Here is a 23247-nt window from a genome sequence, read left to right on the forward strand (position 1 = left end):
TTATGAATTGTTGTGGCTTTTAACATAAAATTATAGAAATTTGCATATAATATAAATATGCATATGCATAAATATACATATAAATTGCGAAATCGAGGGTGAGGCCCCCATTAGGACCTTCTCGCGGACCAAAGGAAGACGCGTGCAAATTTTCACGTCTTTCCGTTCTGTAGTTCGGGCATAATGCGCGGACATACAAACAAGGCGTTTCATTCTTTTATATACGATTTTTTCAAATATGCATTATATTTCTTTTGTTTTTTTTTAGAAAAGCTAATGGGCTTGGATGCACCATCGCCCACATCGCCTGATGCAGTTGTAAGTTCTGAAAAATTTAGAACTGCAGAACACAAGCATCACAGTAATAATACCACACCAAAAGCGGGTCTTAGCGAACACCTGTACATTGCAATCAAAGCCGTTGCTAAATGTAGAAAAAATAAGACTTGCTGATGGCGTAGCAAGCCAGCTCCTGGCGACATCTTCGAAGCATATGATTCCGAACGATAATGTATCTGATATAACTAATATAAGCGTTATAAAGAAAGCTGGGTGGAGTCCTTTAACAGTGCAGGCTATCGCTACGAAGTTGCTTAATAAAGCAAAAAAGAAAAGTCCACTTGATCTGCAAAGTGCATTGATAGCAAAAACTTACCTACCAAATGCCGAAAATTCTAACACTTCCTTGATATCACCTCGAGTGGAAAATTCGGAAGGACTTAATGAAAAGACCAAAAAAATGTTGCAAAATTTGTTAAAGCCAGGACTCGAATATTCCTCAATTTCATCAGATTATAGTAATTCTGTTCTTCAGCGTCATAAAATGGAAAAGTATCTAAAAAAACAGCCAAAACATAAAAAAAGAATACTGCATAAGCAAAAACAGGGCGATGTTTTTTGAAAAATTTGGAGATAACAAAGGTTCTTGGAGATGAACTACCGGTACCACAACCATCGAGTACTAAAACCTTGAGCGATATCTCATTTATTAAGGAAAGCTTTCTTCCTGAAGCTTCAAAAGAAAAAACATGTGTTCCGAAAGCCAGCTTATCGGATATTTCTCCTCTGTTCTCTCAATGTAGCACTACTGATAATAGTTGTAGTGTTAAAAACACCGAAAATGATGCTGTCGATAATGTGAAGCTGTCTCTATATGCTACTTCTCTTGAAAAAAAAATCTTGTCGGGTGTTAAATTATCGACAGAGCTTGATAAAAATAAATTAAATATTTTTAAAAAAATTTCGAAACAAAAGTCACAAAAACCAGCATCACCGAATAGTCGCGTGCCTTCGACACAATTATCTGGAGGAAATGATGTTCAATTTATCAACCTTCCTTGCGGTACCACAATTACACCCATGCCTACTAATCTAAAATGTATGATAGCAAGCGTGCACAATGTGCACATTTCCGATCAATTAGAAAAAAAATCTAAGGTGTCGGTTAATTGCGAGCGAGGTGCTGCTGGCTTGGTCGAGAACATATCTGCTAATAGCATTACAGACATTATTATTCCAAACCATTACAAATTGGCGAAGTTACTAAACCTTAAAAACGTGGTCCGAAGCCAGGAAGCAAAAACTTACCAAAACAAACAATTGTAAGTCCTATTGGCTCAACTGATGTTTCACATACGAAGAAAATGAAAAAGTTAAAAGCTTCTAAATACGATCAACAGCATCCTCCTCATTTAGAAGCAAAAATTTCAATGGAACTAATTAATCCCGTCGATAATATGACTCGAACTTTATGTTGTGGCAGTGATGCCATTACCTCTAGTCTATCATTGAATATAAAGGGCATTCGGAAAGGACGGAAGAAAAACAAAACTAAAAATTTAATTTTGAATATGTCCATAACCGAGCCAAACGAATATAACGCTGAAACAGTCTTTCCAACTAAAGAAGAAGTCAATACTATTAACAAAAAACTTATGCGCTTGGACACAATTTTACAACCATTACGATCATTTAATGATGCCATGGTTGATCCGAATTCAAACTTCATCTCACAAGCCATTGCCTTATAAGTCCCCTACAAACAGGAAGAGGCTTTCTCCAGAGATTCCGCTCCAATTACATACAATTCCAAGCTTAATGCATGGTGCCAATCAGTCGAATATATTATTTCCGCGCCTACCACCAACATTTCGTTTACCTGTTCCTAATTTGCCACAGCAAAGCGCCGCGAAGCCAATAAATATAGGTAAGTGCGATTAGAGTCCAACAACGGATACTTTAACATGTACGTAGCTTACACAAAACTTTAAACATTTTGCAGCCTCACAATATGAAACAGTACAGATATTGATAACAATTTGCTATTTGATAGTGCCATGTTTACGCTTTCTATTTTATACTAAATATGAATATATTGGTTTTCCCGAAATTTTGAGTAAATTTTATTCCAATCTTGATAAGAACAACACTTAGTGGTACCACCATATTCTTATCACCAATTAAAGAAGGTTACGAGCCTTCTCAAATTGATAGAGAACACGTTCTTTAAGAATAACGCACACAGGCATTTCGACGACAATATTCCACGCAGGGAATTGAATCGGTAGTTGCCATTTCATGTTCGTTATGGAATACTCAACATTTGTTATAATATTTAGCAGTTGCATATTCTATTTAGCAAATTTCGAAGTTTAATGCATTGAATATTTTCAAAGAAAATATGTATTTTTTTACGAAGTTTTCAAAATAAACTATTTTACCAAATTTGTTCTTGTTCCGTTAGCACGCTCAAAAAGGTAGTTTTGGTTTTTTTTAGCAAAACGATTGCATGAAATGTCTAAGAATTTTCAGGATATATTATTGTATATACAGAAAGAATTTAAAAAAGTTTTAATTTTTATCTCTATTACGCTTCTATCTTTTTTTATATATAATTTTTAATTCTAAAATCGGGATTTAAAAGTTAAAATTTTATTTTAATTCAAAGTTATTGAACTTAAAAATCGCAATCCTGTTCAGAACAGTGCTTTCCAGATAATTTTGACTTCTCTTAACGAACACTTACACAGCGAAGCCTGTACGCTTTCAATGAAGGAACTCTACCAGCTTTTCTCAGAAATTTCTTCAGTTTTCGTAAAAAACTATTTTTGTAGGTGTATAAGGAGCACATTCCTTGAATACGTCGTGGACTTCCCGTCACTTGAACTGCACCTTCTCCTAAGCTATCACTTCAACGCTTACATAAGAAGTGGTAGTGTTGCCACATAGTCCAACCTAACCATCGCGATCTACCCTTCAGAAGACTGTGGTTTCCAATTCGTTTAGCCTCGGCTATAGCGTTTTGTCTTTATTCATAAATAAAAAAAAATAATATAACGGGGTACCTGTTGGTACACATACATATAATATTATAGTTTATTACAACACAAAATACGTATGTTTCAGGAAAGCACGTCAAAGTTGTTATAGTTTCGAACACGGTTTTACCACATTTATTGTTAAATGATATATGCCCATTTGCTCCTTTCATTACAATTTTTATTTTTAAATTTGTAAACTATATACAATTTTTGAGTTCTTAGTTATCTAATTAAATATATATGTATGTACAGCACACCACATGGGGTTGTTTTCAGCTTTACAATGCCATACAAGTTATCACAGCTAGCATAGCAGTTATCACAGGTAGCATAGCTAACGAAATATACAACAACAAAGTTGTCGTAGCTAGCAAAATACGAGTATACTGACGAGAATGTTGCTCAATAAAGTTAAATTCCAAAAATTACAACAACAGCACATTTCGTCGGCACTAAACCAGAGCGGAAGTCGTGCCACCGCAATGTAAGCCGTTTCTTGAACAAACTGAGGTTTACTGTTTCGCTATATTATTGCTTACGTTAGCATTATAAAGTATATAGAATTAAGTACTAGTAAGTAAGAATTCGTACATATGTAAGTTTATAGTAATAAGCAAAAATTTTGTATAAAAAGAAATGTATTGAATAAAATAATTTGGAGTTCAACTTGACAATTCAAATGAGCGTGTCTTTATTATTTGGTGGCAACTATTAACTGGCGCCCGAGACTTCAAATTTAAATTGTCTATATCGGTTGAAAAAAGCAGCGTTAGAAAACTCTAAATCGCGCATTGATAAAATTGTTGTTGCCCGCGAGCAGAAAAAAAAAAAACAGCGTTAGTGCACATGTGCATTTGTAATCAATTGCCTAAACCTAAGTAAATATGTTTATTATATTTTTTGAGTGCATGCGTATTACATATACATATGTATGTATGTTGCATATAAATGCATATATTTTTATATGTTTATTAATGTATGTTTTGTATTGCCTCTGCCTTATCTAATATATGTACTTATGTAGACTGTATTATTGTTATTAAAATAGTAAGATTTTTCTTATCGCATTTAGTATTTGTGAAATATATAAAAGGTTTAAATATAATGTTGTTGTCCGTCCTTTGGTAGCAACGAACATGTTCAATTTTGGAGACTTGTTCTAATTTCTTCTAATATAGTTTTGTCGATTGTCCCACTGTCGGAGACTGGTCCGAAAAGCTCCGCATATTTATTTATCATTTTCTTAACATTATGTTCATAGGGGGTTTCTTGAATACTATTTACTTGTTTAGAGATGTTTTGTTTTTGTGTAATTTTTCCTATTTATGACTGCTCCCAGTTCTTTGAGGGTATCATAACATAAACAAATCAAAATTATTTGTATTACCTATACTCCTCAAGAATGGTCCACATAGTTTATGGGTTATATTTACTTCACCTGCGGCTGAGTAAACCTTAAAAGGACATTCAAGTTTCTTTGAACTTTTTGTAAGTTTTTCGGAAACACATTTTTTTATTATTTCTCGTATCTGTAAGGATTTGCCGATCAGTGCTCCGGTGTATTTAAGATAATAGCTCCGTGGAGGCTTTGATTTAAAAGAGTGACACACGAAGTACAAAAAATTTAATTCAAATATTAATTTTTTATTGGATCTTGATCTAACTTTTTTATACAGACCTTAATCTAAACCTCATATTTCTAATATAATTCTTCCGTTGACGTTTACATCAAGTAAATATAATACAAATCTTTCGTTTTGTTTATCTCACATATAAATAGAAATTTATATCATTTGAGGATGACTTCAATGTAATTTTCGCTAACGCGAAGCAATATCTGGTAATAAATCCAAGCGAGTCTATTACTTGTAGTGTAAGTTAATTTAATACCAAATTTAATCGTAATCCAGTCACGACGTCGTCAAATAATGAATGTTAAATTCTTTCGGAACATTTTCAATATAAAGTTTTGTCAATAACTGAATGTATTTTCCCGGCCTTGATCATTGCAATTTGAAAGAGTATAAAATGTTCATTTATTATCTGCGCAGAATTTTTAAGAAATTTAAAATAAAACAGAGCTGTGAAACTACCAAAAGGAGAGTTTGCTGTCAGGCGTCACATAAATCAGCACCCTGCCTTACCAATAACTTATCGACTGTACATACATAGTAGTTATACTGTATGATGATGCAAGAGTAGAGCAGAAGATGGTGCGTCGCATGCCCTTTATATTATATAATCATATATTTCATAATGTTTTGTTCAACATTCATCAAATGTTATTGCAAAATCGACAGCTAAAACCCAGGCACACACGTCAGAAAACACAAACTTGATAGTTGCCGTTTAAATATTTCATTGCTCTGTGCAATGCTTCAGGTATATTTGTTAGCTATTATGCACTCATCTCAAATTATGATTCAACTTTTTTTTTGTTCAGGAACAACTATCATTATAATGTATGTATGTATGTAAACCCTGGCAGTAGTTATGTGATGTTATTTGTTTTTTTTTTTTGAAGTAATAAAATATTCAAATAATTCTTACATGAATATTAATCACATGCTTATGTTTTGAAATATAATTTTATTTATTTATGAATTGTTGTGGCTTTTAACATAAAATTATAGAAATTTGCATATAATATAAATATGCATATGCATAAATATACATATAAATTGCGAAATCGAGGGTGAGGCCCCCATTAGGACCTTCTCGCGGACCAAAGGAAGACGCGTGCAAATTTTCACGTCTTTCCGTTCTGTAGTTCGGGCATAATGCGCGGACATACAAACAAGGCGTTTCATTCTTTTATATACGATTTTTTCAAATATGCATTATATTTCTTTTGTTTTTTTTTAGAAAAGCTAATGGGCTTGGATGCACCATCGCCCACATCGCCTGATGCAGTTGTAAGTTCTGAAAAATTTAGAACTGCAGAACACAAGCATCACAGTAATAATACCACACCAAAAGCGGGTCTTAGCGAACACCTGTACATTGCAATCAAGCCGTAAATGTAGAAAAAATAAGACTTGCTGATGGCGTAGCAAGCCAGCTCCTGGCGACATCTTCGAAGCATATGATTCCGAACGATAATGTATCTGATATAACTAATATAAGCGTTACAAAGAAAGCTGGGTGGAGTCCTTTAACAGGCCATGTGCAGGCTATCGCTACGAAGTTGCTTAATAAAGCAAAAAAGAAAAGTCCACTTGATCTGCAAAGTGCATTGATAGCAAAAACTTACCTACCAAATGCCGAAAATTCTAACACTTCCTTGATATCACCTCGAGTGGAAAATTCGGAAGGACTTAATGAAAAGACCAAAAAAATGTTGCAAAATTTGTTAAAGCCAGGACTCGAATATTCCTCAATTTCATCAGATTATAGTAATTCTGTTCTTCAGCGTCATAAAATGGAAAAGTATCTAAAAAAACAGCCAAAACATAAAAAAAGAATACTGCATAAGCAAAAACAGGGCGATGTTTTTTGAAAAATTTGGAGATAACAAAGGTTCTTGGAGATGAACTACCGGTACCACAACCATCGAGTACTAAAACCTTGAGCGATATCTCATTTATTAAGGAAAGCTTTCTTCCTGAAGCTTCAAAAGAAAAAACATGTGTTCCGAAAGCCAGCTTATCGGATATTTCTCCTCTGTTCTCTCAATGTAGCACTACTGATAATAGTTGTAGTGTTAAAAACACCGAAAATGATGCTGTCGATAATGTGAAGCTGTCTCTATATGCTACTTCTCTTGAAAAAAAAATCTTGTCGGGTGTTAAATTATCGACAGAGCTTGATAAAAATAAATTAAATATTTTTAAAAAAATTTCGAAACAAAAGTCACAAAAACCAGCATCACCGAATAGTCGCGTGCCTTCGACACAATTATCTGGAGGAAATGATGTTCAATTTATCAACCTTCCTTGCGGTACCACAATTACACCCATGCCTACTAATCTAAAATGTATGATAGCAAGCGTGCACAATGTGCACATTTCCGATCAATTAGAAAAAAAATCTAAGGTGTCGGTTAATTGCGAGCGAGGTGCTGCTGGCTTGGTCGAGAACATATCTGCTAATAGCATTACAGACATTATTATTCCAAACCATTACAAATTGGCGAAGTTACTAAACCTTAAAAACGTGGTCGTAAGCCAGGAAGCAAAAACTTACCAAAACAAACAATTGTAAGTCCTATTGGCTCAACTGATGTTTCACATACGAAGAAAATGAAAAAGTTAAAAGCTTCTAAATACGATCAACAGCATCCTCCTCATTTAGAAGCAAAAATTTCAATGGAACTAATTAATCCCGTCGATAATATGACTCGAACTTTATGTTGTGGCAGTGATGCCATTACCTCTAGTCTATCATTGAATATAAAGGGCATTCGGAAAGGACGGAAGAAAAACAAAACTAAAAATTTAATTTTGAATATGTCCATAACCGAGCCAAACGAATATAACGCTGAAACAGTCTTTCCAACTAAAGAAGAAGTCAATACTATTAACAAAAAACTTATGCGCTTGGACACAATTTTACAACCATTACGATCATTTAATGATGCCATGGTTGATCCGAATTCAAACTTCATCTCACAAGCCATTGCCTTATAAGTCCCCTACAAACAGGAAGAGGCTTTCTCCACAGATTCCGCTCCAATTACATACAATTCCAAGCTTAATGCATGGTGCCAATCAGTCGAATATATTATTTCCGCGCCTACCACCAACATTTCGTTTACCTGTTCCTAATTTGCCACAGCAAAGCGCCGCGAAGCCAATAAATATAGGTAAGTGCGATTAGAGTCCAACAACGGATACTTTAACATGTACGTAGCTTACACAAAACTTTAAACATTTTGCAGCCTCACAATATGAAACAGTACAGATATTGATAACAATTTGCTATTTGATAGTGCCATGTTTACGCTTTCTATTTTATACTAAATATGAATATATTGGTTTTCCCGAAATTTTGAGTAAATTTTATTCCAATCTTGATAAGAACAACACTTAGTGGTACCACCATATTCTTATCACCAATTAAAGAAGGTTACGAGCCTTCTCAAATTGATAGAGAACACGTTCTTTAAGAATAACGCACACAGGCATTTCGACGACAATATTCCACGCAGGGAATTGAATCGGTAGTTGCCATTTCATGTTCGTTATGGAATACTCAACATTTGTTATAATATTTAGCAGTTGCATATTCTATTTAGCAAATTTCGAAGTTTAATGCATTGAATATTTTCAAAGAAAATATGTATTTTTTTACGAAGTTTTCAAAATAAACTATTTTACCAAATTTGTTCTTGTTCCGTTAGCACGCCCAAAAAGGTAGTTTTGGTTTTTTTTAGCAAAACGATTGCATGAAATGTCTAAGAATTTTCAGGATATATTATTGTATATACAGAAAGAATTTAAAAAAGTTTTAATTTTTATCTCTATTACGCTTCTATCTTTTTTTATATATAATTTTTAATTCTAAAATCGGGATTTAAAAGTTAAAATTTTATTTTAATTCAAAGTTATTGAACTTAAAAATCGCAATCCTGTTCGGAACAGTGCTTTCCAGATAATCTTGACTTCTCTTAACGAACACTTACACAGCGAAGCCTGTACGCTTTCAATGAAGGAACTCTACCAGCTTTTCTCAGAAATTTCTTCAGTTTTCGTAAAAAAATATTTTTGTAGGTGTATAAGGAGCACATTCCTTGAATACGTCGTGGACTTCCCGTCACTTGAACTGCACCTTCTCCTAAGCTATCACTTCAACGCTTACATAAGAAGTGGTAGTGTTGCCACATAGTCCAACCTAACCATCGCGATCTACCCTTCAGAAGACTGTGGTTTCCAATTCGTTTAGCCTCGGCTATAGCGTTTTGTCTTTATTCATAAATAAAAAAAAATAATATAACGGGGTACCTGTTGGTACACATACATATAATATTATAGTTTATTACAACACAAAATACGTATGTTTCAGGAAAGCACGTCAAAGTTGTTATAGTTTCGAACACGGTTTTACCACATTTATTGTTAAATGATATATGCCCATTTGCTCCTTTCATTACAATTTTTATTTTTAAATTTGTAAACTATATACAATTTTTGAGTTCTTAGTTATCTAATTAAATATATATGTATGTACAGCACACCACATGGGGTTGTTTTCAGCTTTACAATGCCATACAAGTTATCACAGCTAGCATAGCAGTTATCACAGGTAGCATAGCTAACGAAATATACAACAACAAAGTTGTCGTAGCTAGCAAAATACGAGTATACTGACAAGAATGTTGCTCAATAAAGTTAAATTCCAAAAATTACAACAACAGCACATTTCGTCGGCACTAAACCAGAGCGGAAGTCGTGCCACCGCAATGTAAGCCGTTTCTTGAACAAACTGAGGTTTACTGTTTCGCTATATTATTGCTTACGTTAGCATTATAAAGTATATAGAATTAAGTACTAGTAAGTAAGAATTCGTACATATGTAAGTTTATAGTAATAAGCAAAAATTTTGTATAAAAAGAAATGTATTGAATAAAATAATTTGGAGTTCAACTTGACAATTCAAATGAGCGTGTCTTTATTATTTGGTGGCAACTATTAACTGGCGCCCGAGACTTCAAATTTAAATTGTCTATATCGGTTGAAAAAAGCAGCGTTAGAAAACTCTAAATCGCGCATTGATAAAATTGTTGTTGCCCGCGAGCAGAAAAAAAAAAAACAGCGTTAGGAAACTACTGTTATCTAAACAAAGTGTTTAAAGTAACTCTAATCGCACATTAATAAAACTTCTGTTATCCGCGTGTAAATAACTAAGCAGCTTAACAAAACTGCTGTTATCTAAAAACGTGCTCAAAGAGACTCAAAACTGTGCATTAATAAAAACTATTGTTGCCCCTAAACAAGAAGGAATCAACGTAGAAAAGCTGCCATAACACCAAGTGCTCAAAGTGACTCTAATACGACAATAATAACTGTGCAACTGAGAAAATTATTCTCGCAGCATATTCAACTGTGCAGACAAAAGTGCAAAACCACCAAGACAACAATCAAAGCCTGAACTGTGACGTCATCCACTCCCAAGTAGCGGAGTAAAACACCTCAAAAAGGAACAAGTGGACCGCCCGAAATCAGGATGCAGAAGCTGATACTCCCGATACTGTTGTAAGAATTAAAATTAAGTTATTCACCTTTTTGTAATCAAATTTATGTATTGAGCAATTTAAAATAAATTGTATTAAGAGCAAGATTATAACAATTAGCAATAGAAAAAATTGTAAAAACTAGTGAGCCTCAGTATGGAGCAAGTACAAGAAGCCATCACACACTTGACAGGCGCTATAAACGCGCAAATCGAGCAAGCTAAGGTATTAAGCAATAGAATAAATCAATTAGAAGCTAGAATCAACCCACACAGCGAAAGCGCTAACCCGAATAACCTTATTCACTTAACAGAGGCAGACCTAGCCGAAATTAGCAGATTGCCTGATAGTGTAAAGAACCTACCGACATTCGAAGGAGACCCGATCCAATTTATCTCCTGGATCCACTATGTAGAATCTATTTTACAGGACTACGAAGTAGTCAGAACAAAGCCACTATATAGAGCCATCCTACGACATATTAGGCAGAAAATTAAAGGCCCTGCAGATACGGCCTTAATCTCTTACAACATATTCAACGATGATTGGGGAACAATCAAAAATTGTTTGTCACTACACTATGCAGACAAACGCGACCTTAGGACTCTAGAACACGAACTAGGAACCTTATCCCAAAAACACTTCAGCGTGGAGCAATTCTACGCAAGAGTCAATCACCAACTATCCCTGATAATAAACAAAATAAAGAGTCATGATTATTCAAGAGAAACAAATAATGTTCTACTGGAAACCTATAGGAATCGAGCCCTTGATATATTTATCAGAGGCCTAAACGGCGAATTGTCTAGAATGCTAGTCATTCAACGCCCCAGCAACCTACCTGAAGCATACGCTTCCTGCCTTGAAATTCAAAACGTTAACTTAAGAAACTATTCAATATATAAAAAAAATGGAAGTAGCTCTAATCAAATACAAAACCATCAAATGAATCCAAAACCAATATTTGTACCAAGGGTATTAAACCCTGCCGAAAAAAATTTAATCTATAATAAAAACATGCAAAATCAAGCACCGCCACCAACCAGACCAACCAATCCTAAACCACCAATCCCTATGGAGGTGGATCCTTCAATACACTCACGAAGAATAAACTATATGAATCGACCGAACAATACGCCTATAGTAAGGCCATCCAATTATTCTTCAAACATCCCTAGGAAATCCCAAAAACTATTTAATGTCCAAACAGAGGACGAGGAAATAAATTTTATGACAGACGCCTGTCTACCCTACCCTATTTAGAACTAACTTTAAAGAACGGGGATATCGCGAAGTTCCTTGTAGATACGGGAGCTAATAAAAACTTTGTTTCCGAAAAACTTTCAAAAAATTCAATGAAACTTGAGTGTCCTTTTAAGGTTCACTCAGCCACAGGTCAAGTAAATATAACCCATAAACTACGTGGACCATTTTTTAAAAGTATAGGTATTACAAGTAATTTTGATTTCTTTACATTACCCAATTTAAAATCCTTTGATGGCATCATTGGCGATGATACCCTCAAAGAATTGGGAGCAATCATAAATAGGAAAAATGACACAATAACCCTCAAGGATGTGGTACTGCCACTAAAACAAAATATCTCTAAACAAATAAATAATATTCAAGAAAACCCTATGAACATGAAGTTAAGGAAATGATAAATACATATTCGGAACTTTTCGGACCAGTCTCCGACAGTGGGACAATCGACACAACTGTATTAGCAGAAATTACAACAACAAGTGAAGAACCGATATATACAAAATCATATCCTTACCCAACCAACCTACGGGGCGAAGTAGAAAAACAAATAAAAGAACTTCTTAACAATGGTGTAATAAGGCCTTCAAAGAGTCCATATAACTCCCCATTGTGGATTGTTCCAAAAAAACCAGGTCCATCAGGAGAAAAAAAGTATAGAGTAGTTGTTGATTTTAAACGACTAAATGCAATAACTATACCTGATTCCTATCCAATACCTGATATAAACAACACGCTCGCTAGCTTAGGCGAATGTAAGTATTTTACTACACTCGACCTTACATCCGGATTCCACCAAATCAGGATGAAGGAAAAGGACATAGAAAAGACAGCTTTTTCTACAGCCAATGGTAAATATGAATTTACTAGGTTGCCATTCGGTCTTAAAAATGCCCCTTCCATTTTTCAGAGAATGATAAATGATGTTCTCAAAACACTTATAGGAAAAGCCTGCTACGTTTATATCGATGACATTATAATAATGGGAAAAACTAAAGAGGAACACTTACGAAATATTGAAGAGGTGTTCATGCTTTTGCACAAATCAAATTTAAAAGTCAATCTGGAAAAATCCAAATTTTTTAGAACAGAAGTAAATTTTCTAGGTCATATCGTTACCGGCGAAGGTATTTTGCCAGATCCTGACAAAATATCCGCTATTAAAAAAATTCCCGCACCTGCTAACCTTAAGGAATTAAAAGGTTTCCTGGGTTTAGCATCGTATTATAGGAGATTTATAAAAGATTTTGCAAAAATTGTTAAGCCACTTACCAATTTAACTAGAGGTGAAAATGCTCAAATAAAAGCAAGTCAATCCAAACGGATACAAATTTCACTAACAGAGGAAGGCTTGAAATCATTTAATGACATAAAATATTTGCTTACATCTTCTGAAATTCTGGTATTCCCAGACTTCAACAAACCCTTTATTCTAACGACAGATGCTTCCAATACTGCAATCGGAGCAGTCCTTTCACAAGGGATAATCGGTCAAGACAGACCCATAACTTACATCTCCAGATCACTCAATAAAACCGAAGAGAATTACTCGACAATAGAGAAAGAAATGCTCGCCATAGTATGGTCCCTCGACAAATTAAGGACTTACCTGTATGGAGCTAAAGAAATAAAAATTCTTACTGATCACCAGCCACTGACGTTTGCATTAAGCAACAGTAATAACAATGCCAAGTTAAAAAGGTGGAAAGCAAGGATAGAAGAATATAATTATAAACTAATTTATAAACCAGGAAAAACCAACGTAGTCGCCGATGCATTATCACGGCTGCCAATAGAAGTTAATACGCTAACATCCACAGATGAAAATTCACAACATAGCGCAGAAGAGGATAGCTCAAAGCTCATTCCTCACTGTGAAGCTCCAATTAACGTATTTAAAAATCAAGTTATATTTACAGAAGGAAAGGAGGAAATTACACACGAAGAACCTCATCCAAGCTTCCACAGACACCTTATTAAATGTGAAGTTTACAATAAAGAAAACCTAAGTAAAATCTTGAAAAGTGTTCTAAACCCAAACATAATCAATGGAATTAAAATCCAAGAGAAATACATTTCATTACTTCAACAAATATATCAAGAAAATTTCTCACAATTTCGTATCAGGATAACACAGAAAGTAGTTACCGATATCGCAGACGAAGATGTCAAATTTAAAATAATAGAACAAGAACACAAAAGAGCCCATCGCAATGGTAAAGAAAATAAAGACCATATATTGGAAAAATACTATTTTCCACAAATGACTAAACTTATTAAAAAATATACTAAATCATGTGAAATTTGCGGATGTAATAAGTACGACCGGCATCCACAAAAACCCAAGTTACAGGCAACACCCATACCTTCGTATCCAACAGAAATTCTGCATATCGACATTATAGAAATGTCCGGCGAAAAATATATCTCCTGCGTTGACAAATTCACTAAATTTGTAAAATTTTTTAGGATAAAAAATAAATCAGTACTACATATCAGGGATAAATTGATAAAGCTTCTACACTATTTCACTGTACCAAAGACTTTGGTCATGGACAATGAAGGCAGCTTTATAAGCCCAATAACTCTGAACTATTTAGAAGGGTTAGGAATTGAAATCTATTTAGCACCACCTCAGAAAAGCGAAGTCAATGGTGCGATAGAACGTGTGCATTCCACTATTATTGAAATAATCAGATGTCTCCAAGTGGAATATCCTGATTACTCTTTTAAAGAAATTGTCAACATTGCCGTTGACAGATATAATAACACGATACATTCAGTTACGAAAAGGAAACCAGCTGATATTTTCTTTGGAAGAACACAGAGAATCAACTACCAAGGTTTAACAAACTTTAAGGAAATAGTTAATTCTGACCTTCGAAATGAAATAGCCAGAAACCAAAAAAATACACTAAATTATCACAACAAAAATAGGTCAAAAATAAGGAATTACGAACCTGGTGATACTATATTTAAAAAGAACAAACAAATTAAAGGGAAAACGAAACCCATTTTTAAAAAAGAAACTGTCGCTAAAGACAATACCGTCACAATAACTACTAACAGTCTTCGACTAATACTACGCGTGAACAGACGTCATCGGTGAAAAATTCGCTTGCTCAATCGTTTCTCACGTTCTTGCTTAACTAAATTTTCGCTCGCTATAAGTGTGCTATTATCAAATAAACAAAAACAGAAATATTAAAAAAATCATGGCCCCGGGGCCGCCCGACCGAAGAGAAAACATGTTTTCTCTGTTAAGTGAAAGCCCAAAAAACAAGAAAAAAAGACATTATCAAAAAACTCCCATTGAATTCCCAGATCTTCCTATCGTGCAAACACAAAACCCAAAATACATAACACTTGCCGCCAAAAATACAGTAAAACCCATAACAGAGTACTCATGCTTTGTCGTCCATAGAGCAATTCAACTCATTAGTAAGGAAATAATCTCCATGGCTACACTACGCGATGGAAGTCTCCTCATGCTTGTCAAAAGCAAAGAGGTGGCTGATAAATTCTTGAAAACCAAACAGTTACCTGGAATCTGCGATATCACGTGTAAACTACATGAATCCCTAAATAACATCAAAGGCACAGTTTACGCGCCTTTCCTCAATAACATACCAGAGGAAGAGATTGTCAGTGAACTTAAAGCACAACACGTTACCTCAGTTTACAAATTCAACAGAATCATAGATGGTACACCAAAACCCACCGGTGTTGTTCTAATAACATTTGACCTATACACACTCCCCAGCAAACTTTCTATTTCTTGGAACACTGTGAAGGTACGAGAATACATCCCAAATCCAATGCGTTGTAAAAATTGCCAATTGTTAGGGCATACGGTGAAACACTGTAAGAATCAAACTATATGCGTTAATTGTAATTTTCCACCTCATTCTCCAAATAACTGTTCGCGATCACAATGTGCAAACTGTGGGGAGGAACACTCGGCTTCATCACCCACGTGTAAAAAATATCAAGAGCAAAAAGAAGTATTAAAAATAAAAACAAGAAACAAATGCACCATGCGCGAAGCTAAAATTTTGTATAAGCAACAAACTCCCATTACTAATTCCTTCAGTTACTCTTCAGTAACCGCCTCCTCTTTTACCTCCGTCAACGAAACCCAAATGCAAACCAGCAAAGACATCACAAACAAAAACAGCACAAAAAAAATTACAGATCAACCAAACAAAAAACCAACAAATGCTCCCACTCTATCCTTAATCCCCTCCTTCACTCCCAATAACCCAACAAATGAAAATAAAAATAAAAACGAAAACGAAAACAACGAAGTTAAAAAAACAACTTACATTCCAAACATTCTTTCGGCAAATTACCTGCCTTCCACCAGCCGTGGAAATTCTCACGAAATATACACAAAGGAATTGGACAAATCAATGAGAGAACTTAACTCTTAGTCAAGTCTCTCCGATTTTCTATTCCCTATTACGTACCACATCTGTTTCAATTTCTCTTCTCTCTATTCAATGACTATTAAAATATTGCAATGGAATATGAAAGGATACATTAACAACTATCAAGAACTTACTTTACTAATTAAAGAAAAAAACCCAGATGTTATTAGTATTCAGGAAACACACTTTCCATACAACACTAATAATATTATCATCCCAAAACCATATATTGGCTATTTTAAAAATCTAAATGTTAATTCAACAAATAAACAAGGAATTGGTTTCTTAGTAAAGCGACAAATTCCACACAAACACATACCGCTAAACTCAAACATTTTATCTGACGCTCTTCGACTAGACTTACATACAAAAATAACAATAATAAACACATACGTTCCCCCCTGTCAAAACTTTTCAGTAAATGACCTATTGAATCCCTTAATTCATTTTAAAACACCTTTAATTCTCAATGGCGACTTCAACGCATGGAGTACACTATGGGGATCTTCCTCAACCAACTCTCGTGGTAAAAAAATAGAAAACCTTTTAGAGAAAGCCAACCTCACTCTTCTTAACGATGGTTCGGCAACCCACTTTTCAACACATATGACATTTACAAATGTTGATCTAACCATGGTCTCACCGTTAATTTACCATAGATGCCATTGGGCAATCGATAAATTTCTCCACGGCAGTGACCACTATCCAATCGTCGTTAACATTAGTACACAATATAAATCCGAAAAAATCACACTTACACTGAAATATAAAACAGATGCTGCTAACTGGGTTAAATTTAAAAACGAACTATCTAATAAATCGATTAATTTCAATTATTCCAACATCCACCAAGGCGTTGCCATATTAACCAAAGCAATCCACAAAGCAGCAAATACATCAATACCACAAACAAAAGGCATACCCCATAAAAGAAACGTAGCTTGGTGGAGTAGCACACTCAATAAACTACGGGAGGACAAAAAAACTTTTTGGTTAAACTTCAAACGCAACATGACACTTAACAACCTTATCGCTTATAAAAAAGCAAACGCATTGTTTAAGAGAGAAGCAAAAGTAGCAAAACGAACAGCCCTCACAAAATTCACGTCCCAGATATCTCCAATATCTTCTCCAAAAAAAATCTGGGCTGACATAAAAAGCCTAACCGGCACACCCAAATCTCCACTTAAATTTTTAAAAGTCCACCAAACACTCCTCACATCATCTAAAGATATATCTGAAGCATTTGGCGAGAAATGGTCTAATTACTCAAACGACCAAAATTTCTCCTCGGAATACATTTCAAACAAAACTAACATATTAGCACTAAACTACCTTCCAGAGAATATTGCACCTTCGGCCAAACATCTCGAAGTCGATATTACTTACTCAGAATTTGAAGCCGCACTAAGTCAGACAAAAGGTAAAACACCAGGTTTCGACCGTATCTCCTACCCAATGATAAAAAATATGACAACTGATACAAAACACAAGCTCATTGAACTTTTTAATGATATACTGCAACACGGTAAATACCCCCATACGTGGACCACAGCAGTGATCATACCCATTCCTAAACCACAAAAACCCACTCACGACATAAACAGCTTCAGACCTATATCTCTTTTACCATGCATGAGCAAACTTTTTGAAAAGATTCTAGCGCGACGGATTATGTGGTTTTTAACCAAAAACGAGCTTATCTCCCACAATCAATCTGCATTTAAGCGGAAAAACGGAACGATGGACGCTCTTTTACAAATACATCATTTCGTGTCGGATGCTCTTTCGTCACGAAACCATGTCACTATTCTGGGGACTGATTTCGAAAAAGCTTTCGATCGCGTTGGAGTACATGCAATTCTTCACCAACTAAAACTCTGGAAGGTTGGACCTAGGGTCTTTAACTCGATAAAGGCTTTTATGGCCCACCGTTCGTTTAGAGTACGAGTTAACAACACTCTGTCAAAACCATTCCCACTTTTTAACGGCATCCCACAAGGTTCCCCTCTATCAGTGATCCTATTCATTATAGCATTCGATAAACTTAACTCAATTGTACTGCAGCATAAAAACTTGCATATATCTGTCTATGCAGACGATGCAATAATTTATACCAAAATAAAAGATACTAACAAAATAAAAAATACCTTTTCTAACGTCCTTCAGGACATACAAACCTGGGGAAGCTCGTCGGGTGCCTTGTTATCTATTAATAAATGCAAAGTATTACATATCTGCCGTAAGCATCATTGTACGGTTAATAATACACTATCTAATGATATTAACATAGAACTCGTAGATAATTTAAGAATTCTTGGAGTAATATTTGATAATAAGTTTAACTTTAATCAACATTGTATTATCTTAAGGACTAGCTTAGAATCTCGGTTAAATATCATTAAATTTCTTAGTTCAAAATTCTCAGAAATACATGTAAATACTCTTATTAATACAACCAGAGCTTTGATTCTCTCCAAGTTGGAGTACGGTCTCCCAATTTACGGATGGAGTGCCAATGCTAACATAAAAAAAATTCAAGCTCCATATCACGCTGCTATCCGCCGTAGCTTAAACGCTTTCCCCACTTCACCGACAAGATGTATTCTCGCAGAAGCGGGATTACCTTCAATAGAGGATAGCTTGTTTGAAACAACTGCAAAATTAATTCCAAAACTCAACACCACACCAAACCACCAATTAAATAAATGTTTCGCAAATGCAATCAAATCGAAGCGCTCTTATAAAGTGCTATCCACCATTCGTCGCTGTGCATCACTACATAAACAACTCAACCTACACCTACCTACATTAACAAAAAGAAAACCCAGTTTTCCACCATGGACATTGCAAGACACGTCGATAAACTTGAATCTTCATCTGCATAAGAAAAGCCACACTCAAAATAATGTTTTCCGCAAACTATTTTTGGAAGAAAGCTATAAACTAAACTCATACAACTGGTTATTTACCGATGCAACAAAATCGAATATCGCAACAGCCTTCGCCATCGTCGACATTAACAACACTATAATTTCAGGAGGCCTCCTTCCTGATTATTATTCCATATTTACCGCAGAGGCTTTAGCCATACTAAAGGCATGCTCGTTTGCACGGAACAACACAGGAAAATACGTAATATGTTCTGACAGTCTATCAACAATTTCTGCCGTAAAAAATCTAAACTGTCATAACAACTTAATTGTTCAAATTCGGAGTATAATTGTTGCAAAAAAAATTGTTCTCTTCTGGGTGCCAAGTCATCAAGGAATTATGGGAAACGAACTTGCAGATAAAACAGCCAATTTAATAGCCCAGTCTCCGTCCATCTATTTCACACCATCGTCCGAAAAGGACCTCCAACACTATATATCCCAATATCTACAACAAAAAAAAACGGCTGATTGGAAAAATTTCCACCACCGATATACCAAATTCAATGTTAATGGCCTCGGCGCCATATATCCTACAAACACGTCAAAATCAAAATGGTCAATTTATATACGCCTACGAATTGGACACACGAAACTTACACACGAACATTTGATCACCAACAAAACACCGAAAAGATGCGACTGCGGCAATACTCTAACAACCGAACATATCTTAGATCACTGTCCCAACTTCGCGAGAATCAGAGCAATTTTCTTTAATCAAATCAACCCTACAGACTGTTTAAATCATATTAACTTAAAAAAATATCAATCAAATTTACTTATTCATAGAACAACTTAGATTAATCAACCAATTGTAATAATATTAAACTTATTTATAAGATAGGCGTCAAAGGCCGCTGCAGCTAGTACGCCATACTATGTTAGATATAATATTTTATAATGTGTCTAATAAATAATAATAATAATAATAATAATAATAATAATAATAATAACTACTAAAGATAACAGAAAGATTCATAAATCACATTTAAAAAACTAACTGACATTTACTCTTTAAACTCTTACCTTACTGGACAACTGCAACAGTGGACACCTACGAATATGACAGCCCACTCGTGACGATCAAACAAAGACTAGGAAAGATTACAAAAGGGACATATAAAATTATCCACACTATCGACTTGGACGACTACGAAAAAATTACCAACGACGTTAGACTTACTATATACCAAGAAATTAGTAAAACAAATATTTTATTTCCACAACTAAAACATCAACTTTCCGAGATAGACAGCTTTCAGTAGCCAATAATTCTTAATCAGCGAGACGCTGATGCTTAAGAAGGGGGGAGTTATCACAGCTAGCATAGCAGTTATCACAGGTAGCATAGCTAACGAAATATACAACAACAAAGTTGTCGTAGCTAGCAAAATACGAGTATACTGACGAGAATGTTGCTCAATAAAGTTAAATTCCAAAAATTACAACAACAGCACATTTCGTCGGCACTAAACCAGAGCGGAAGTCGTGCCACCGCAATGTAAGCCGTTTCTTGAACAAACTGAGGTTTACTGTTTCGCTATATTATTGCTTACGTTAGCATTATAAAGTATATAGAATTAAGTACTAGTAAGTAAGAATTCGTACATATGTAAGTTTATAGTAATAAGCAAAAATTTTGTATAAAAAGAAATGTATTGAATAAAATAATTTGGAGTTCAACTTGACAATTCAAATGAGCGTGTCTTTATTATTTGGTGGCAACTATTAACTTACATGTGTGCGTGTGTGTTGTCATATATAAGTTAACACCAGAAATATTGCAAGTAAACCAATAACTGCCGACGTCAACTATCACCCAATAGGAAATATTCGAGACGTTTAGTCAGCAGAAACGAACAATTGGGAACAATATCCGCCATGCGCCGCATAAGCGAAACCAGAAACCAACATCCGCCATAACGTTAACCAAAAGTGCTGACGCAGGTAGATTTAGGCAATATTAAGAATATGTTTAATTGTAAATTAGAGTTAGTTGTTAAGTTGATTTCAACCAATAAAGGCCACTCTTGACCATAAAATATTAATTTTTTTGACTTTGTAATTAATAAGTCATTAACTGGCGTTCGAGCCTAAAATATACGGCACGAGAAGTTTCGGTAAAAAAGCACCATATGCAGTGCTAAACGGGAAGCAACTCGAAATAGTTATCCGGTACGGGAAGTTTCGGTAAAAAGGCATCATAAGTAATGCTAAATAAGGAGCAATCCCAACGAATAATTAAAACCTCAAAAAGGTAGTGCCAAAGAGAAAGCAGCTGAATTTAAATTCCTTACCCACGCTTGAGGAAGGAAGGGGAGCAACTTGGAGCAAGACGGTGATCCAGTAGTATCCAGAAGGAAAAAAGGACCAAATCATCATTGCCAGCCGCCATGAAGCTGATCATAATGTAAGAAATAGATTAAGATTGTGAAAATTTGTAGAAACCAAAATAAATTAAAAGAATTCAAAAGTTTAAAAGAGTGAATATATCTACATATACTTATGTATTTCCATTTAATATCCTTCAAAACAAAAATTGTTTTAAAATTGTGAAAGCTTTTAAAAGAATCAAGTGAATTGTTATACAAAAGGAAATATATTTTTCTCTTCCTCTCACGAAAATTAGTAAAAGTCAAATTTATATTAAGCAAATTTAACAATACAAAATCGTTCATAATATAAACAAATCAAATAAAATAAGGCTTGTACAGCCTATAAAAAAATATTTTTAGTAACATAATAACATTAATTATCTCTGCGATTCCGTAGCCAACTCAGGAGTTGACCGGACCCTCTAGAGTATAAATAACCCGTTCCTAGAAAGGATAACATAATTTTTTTTTTTTAAACAAAATAAATAACACAATCATATAAGGACCTCTCCAAAAATGTCTAACCCAAACAACCTGATTAGGCCATCATTAGGGAATGCTGCTCCCACTGCTACAGCAGGACCTTCGGCTCCGACCAACCAAATTTCGCCAGAATTGGTAAACATAATTAAAACTATGGTAGCCCAAGCCCTAGAAACGAATGGACCCAACTTAGTTCAAAGTGTCCTTAATAACACAACAAATCCCATAGTAACCGATCAGACAATAGACGTACAATTTCAGAATAACATGAGCGAGATGGATAAAATACCAGATGTAGTACGCTCATTACGAGAATTTTCAGGAAACGCTTCGGAGTTTACCTCCTGGAAAAAGAGTGTCGAGCGGATTTTGAGGATATACGAACCCTCAAAAGGCACTCCACGCTATTTCGGTATTTTAAATGTAATTAGAACCAAAATTATAGGGAAAGCAGATATAGCACTAGAGTCGTATAACACGCCTTTAGATTGGACGGCAATATCTCGTTGTCTAACTACCCATTATGCAGACAAAAGAGACATTGGTACTTTAGAGTATCAAATGACTTGTCTCATACAGGGAAGACTAACGATTAACGAATTTTACCAAAAAGTGTCTTCGCACCTATCATTAATCCTCAACAAAATTGGTTGTATGGAAGTAGGAGAGGAAGCAATACATCTTCTTACGGAAAACTACCGTGCTAAAGCCCTTGACACGTTTGTCAGAGGACTTTCGGGTGACCTTCCTAGGCTTCTCGGCATCAGAGAACCAAAAAGCCTACCAGAAGCTCTTCACCTTTGCCTGAAGTTAGAAAATCAAAACTTTAGAACAAATCACGCTAACAATCAATTTCCTAGACAACAATTCCAACAAAAGAATTTTTTCCCAAATCCTAATCGACAACTTCCTCAAACCAAATTCCATCCCGAGTTAGCTTTTATACCAAAACCAAATCAAATATTCAATCCTTATGGTCAACAACGGTATCCCCAAAATCCAATAAACCAACAACATGGTTTTCATAATCAAAACCCATTTAATCAACCACCAAATAATCCCCCTCCAAGACCACCAAAACCACCTCAACCAATGGACGTAGACGTTAGCTTAAGAACAAATGCTATCAATTACGCCAATAGACCAAATTCACTGTCAAACGACCATCAAATTTTTCAAACAAAAATGATCTGCAACCAAAAGTTCAAAGGAATTTTCATGTAAACTCAAACTTTGAACCTTACAGCGAACAAAATTATCAATACAACA

At 34.9% G+C, this 23247-nt stretch overlaps 1 protein-coding gene across 10 annotated transcripts in view; it reads left to right on the plus strand.

Moving 5' to 3' along the window:
* The window catches only part of LOC105232901 (potassium voltage-gated channel protein Shal), a 164435-nt gene extending 143858 nt beyond the window's left edge, over positions 1-20577 (plus strand). Inside the window, exons 7-9 of one of the 10 annotated variants that reach the window (XR_007423237.1) lie at positions 269-2206; positions 6186-9563; positions 20463-20577. Coding sequence is in view for 7 of the 10 variants with exons in the window: in XM_049460352.1 (XP_049316309.1) it covers positions 12149-14863 (2715 nt within the window). In the remaining 3 variants the exon portion in view is untranslated. Of the gene's footprint in view, positions 1-268; positions 4199-4233; positions 5703-6185; positions 15757-20462 lie in introns of those variants that run through there. The other 9 variants (XM_049460352.1, XM_049460353.1, XR_007423239.1 and 6 more) reach the window with 9 other exon arrangements.
* Positions 20578-23247: the final 2670 nt, after the last annotated feature.

This window comes from Bactrocera dorsalis, chromosome 6 (genome assembly GCF_023373825.1).
Source record: "Bactrocera dorsalis isolate Fly_Bdor chromosome 6, ASM2337382v1, whole genome shotgun sequence".
Classification (NCBI taxonomy): Eukaryota; Metazoa; Arthropoda; class Insecta; order Diptera; family Tephritidae; genus Bactrocera; species Bactrocera dorsalis.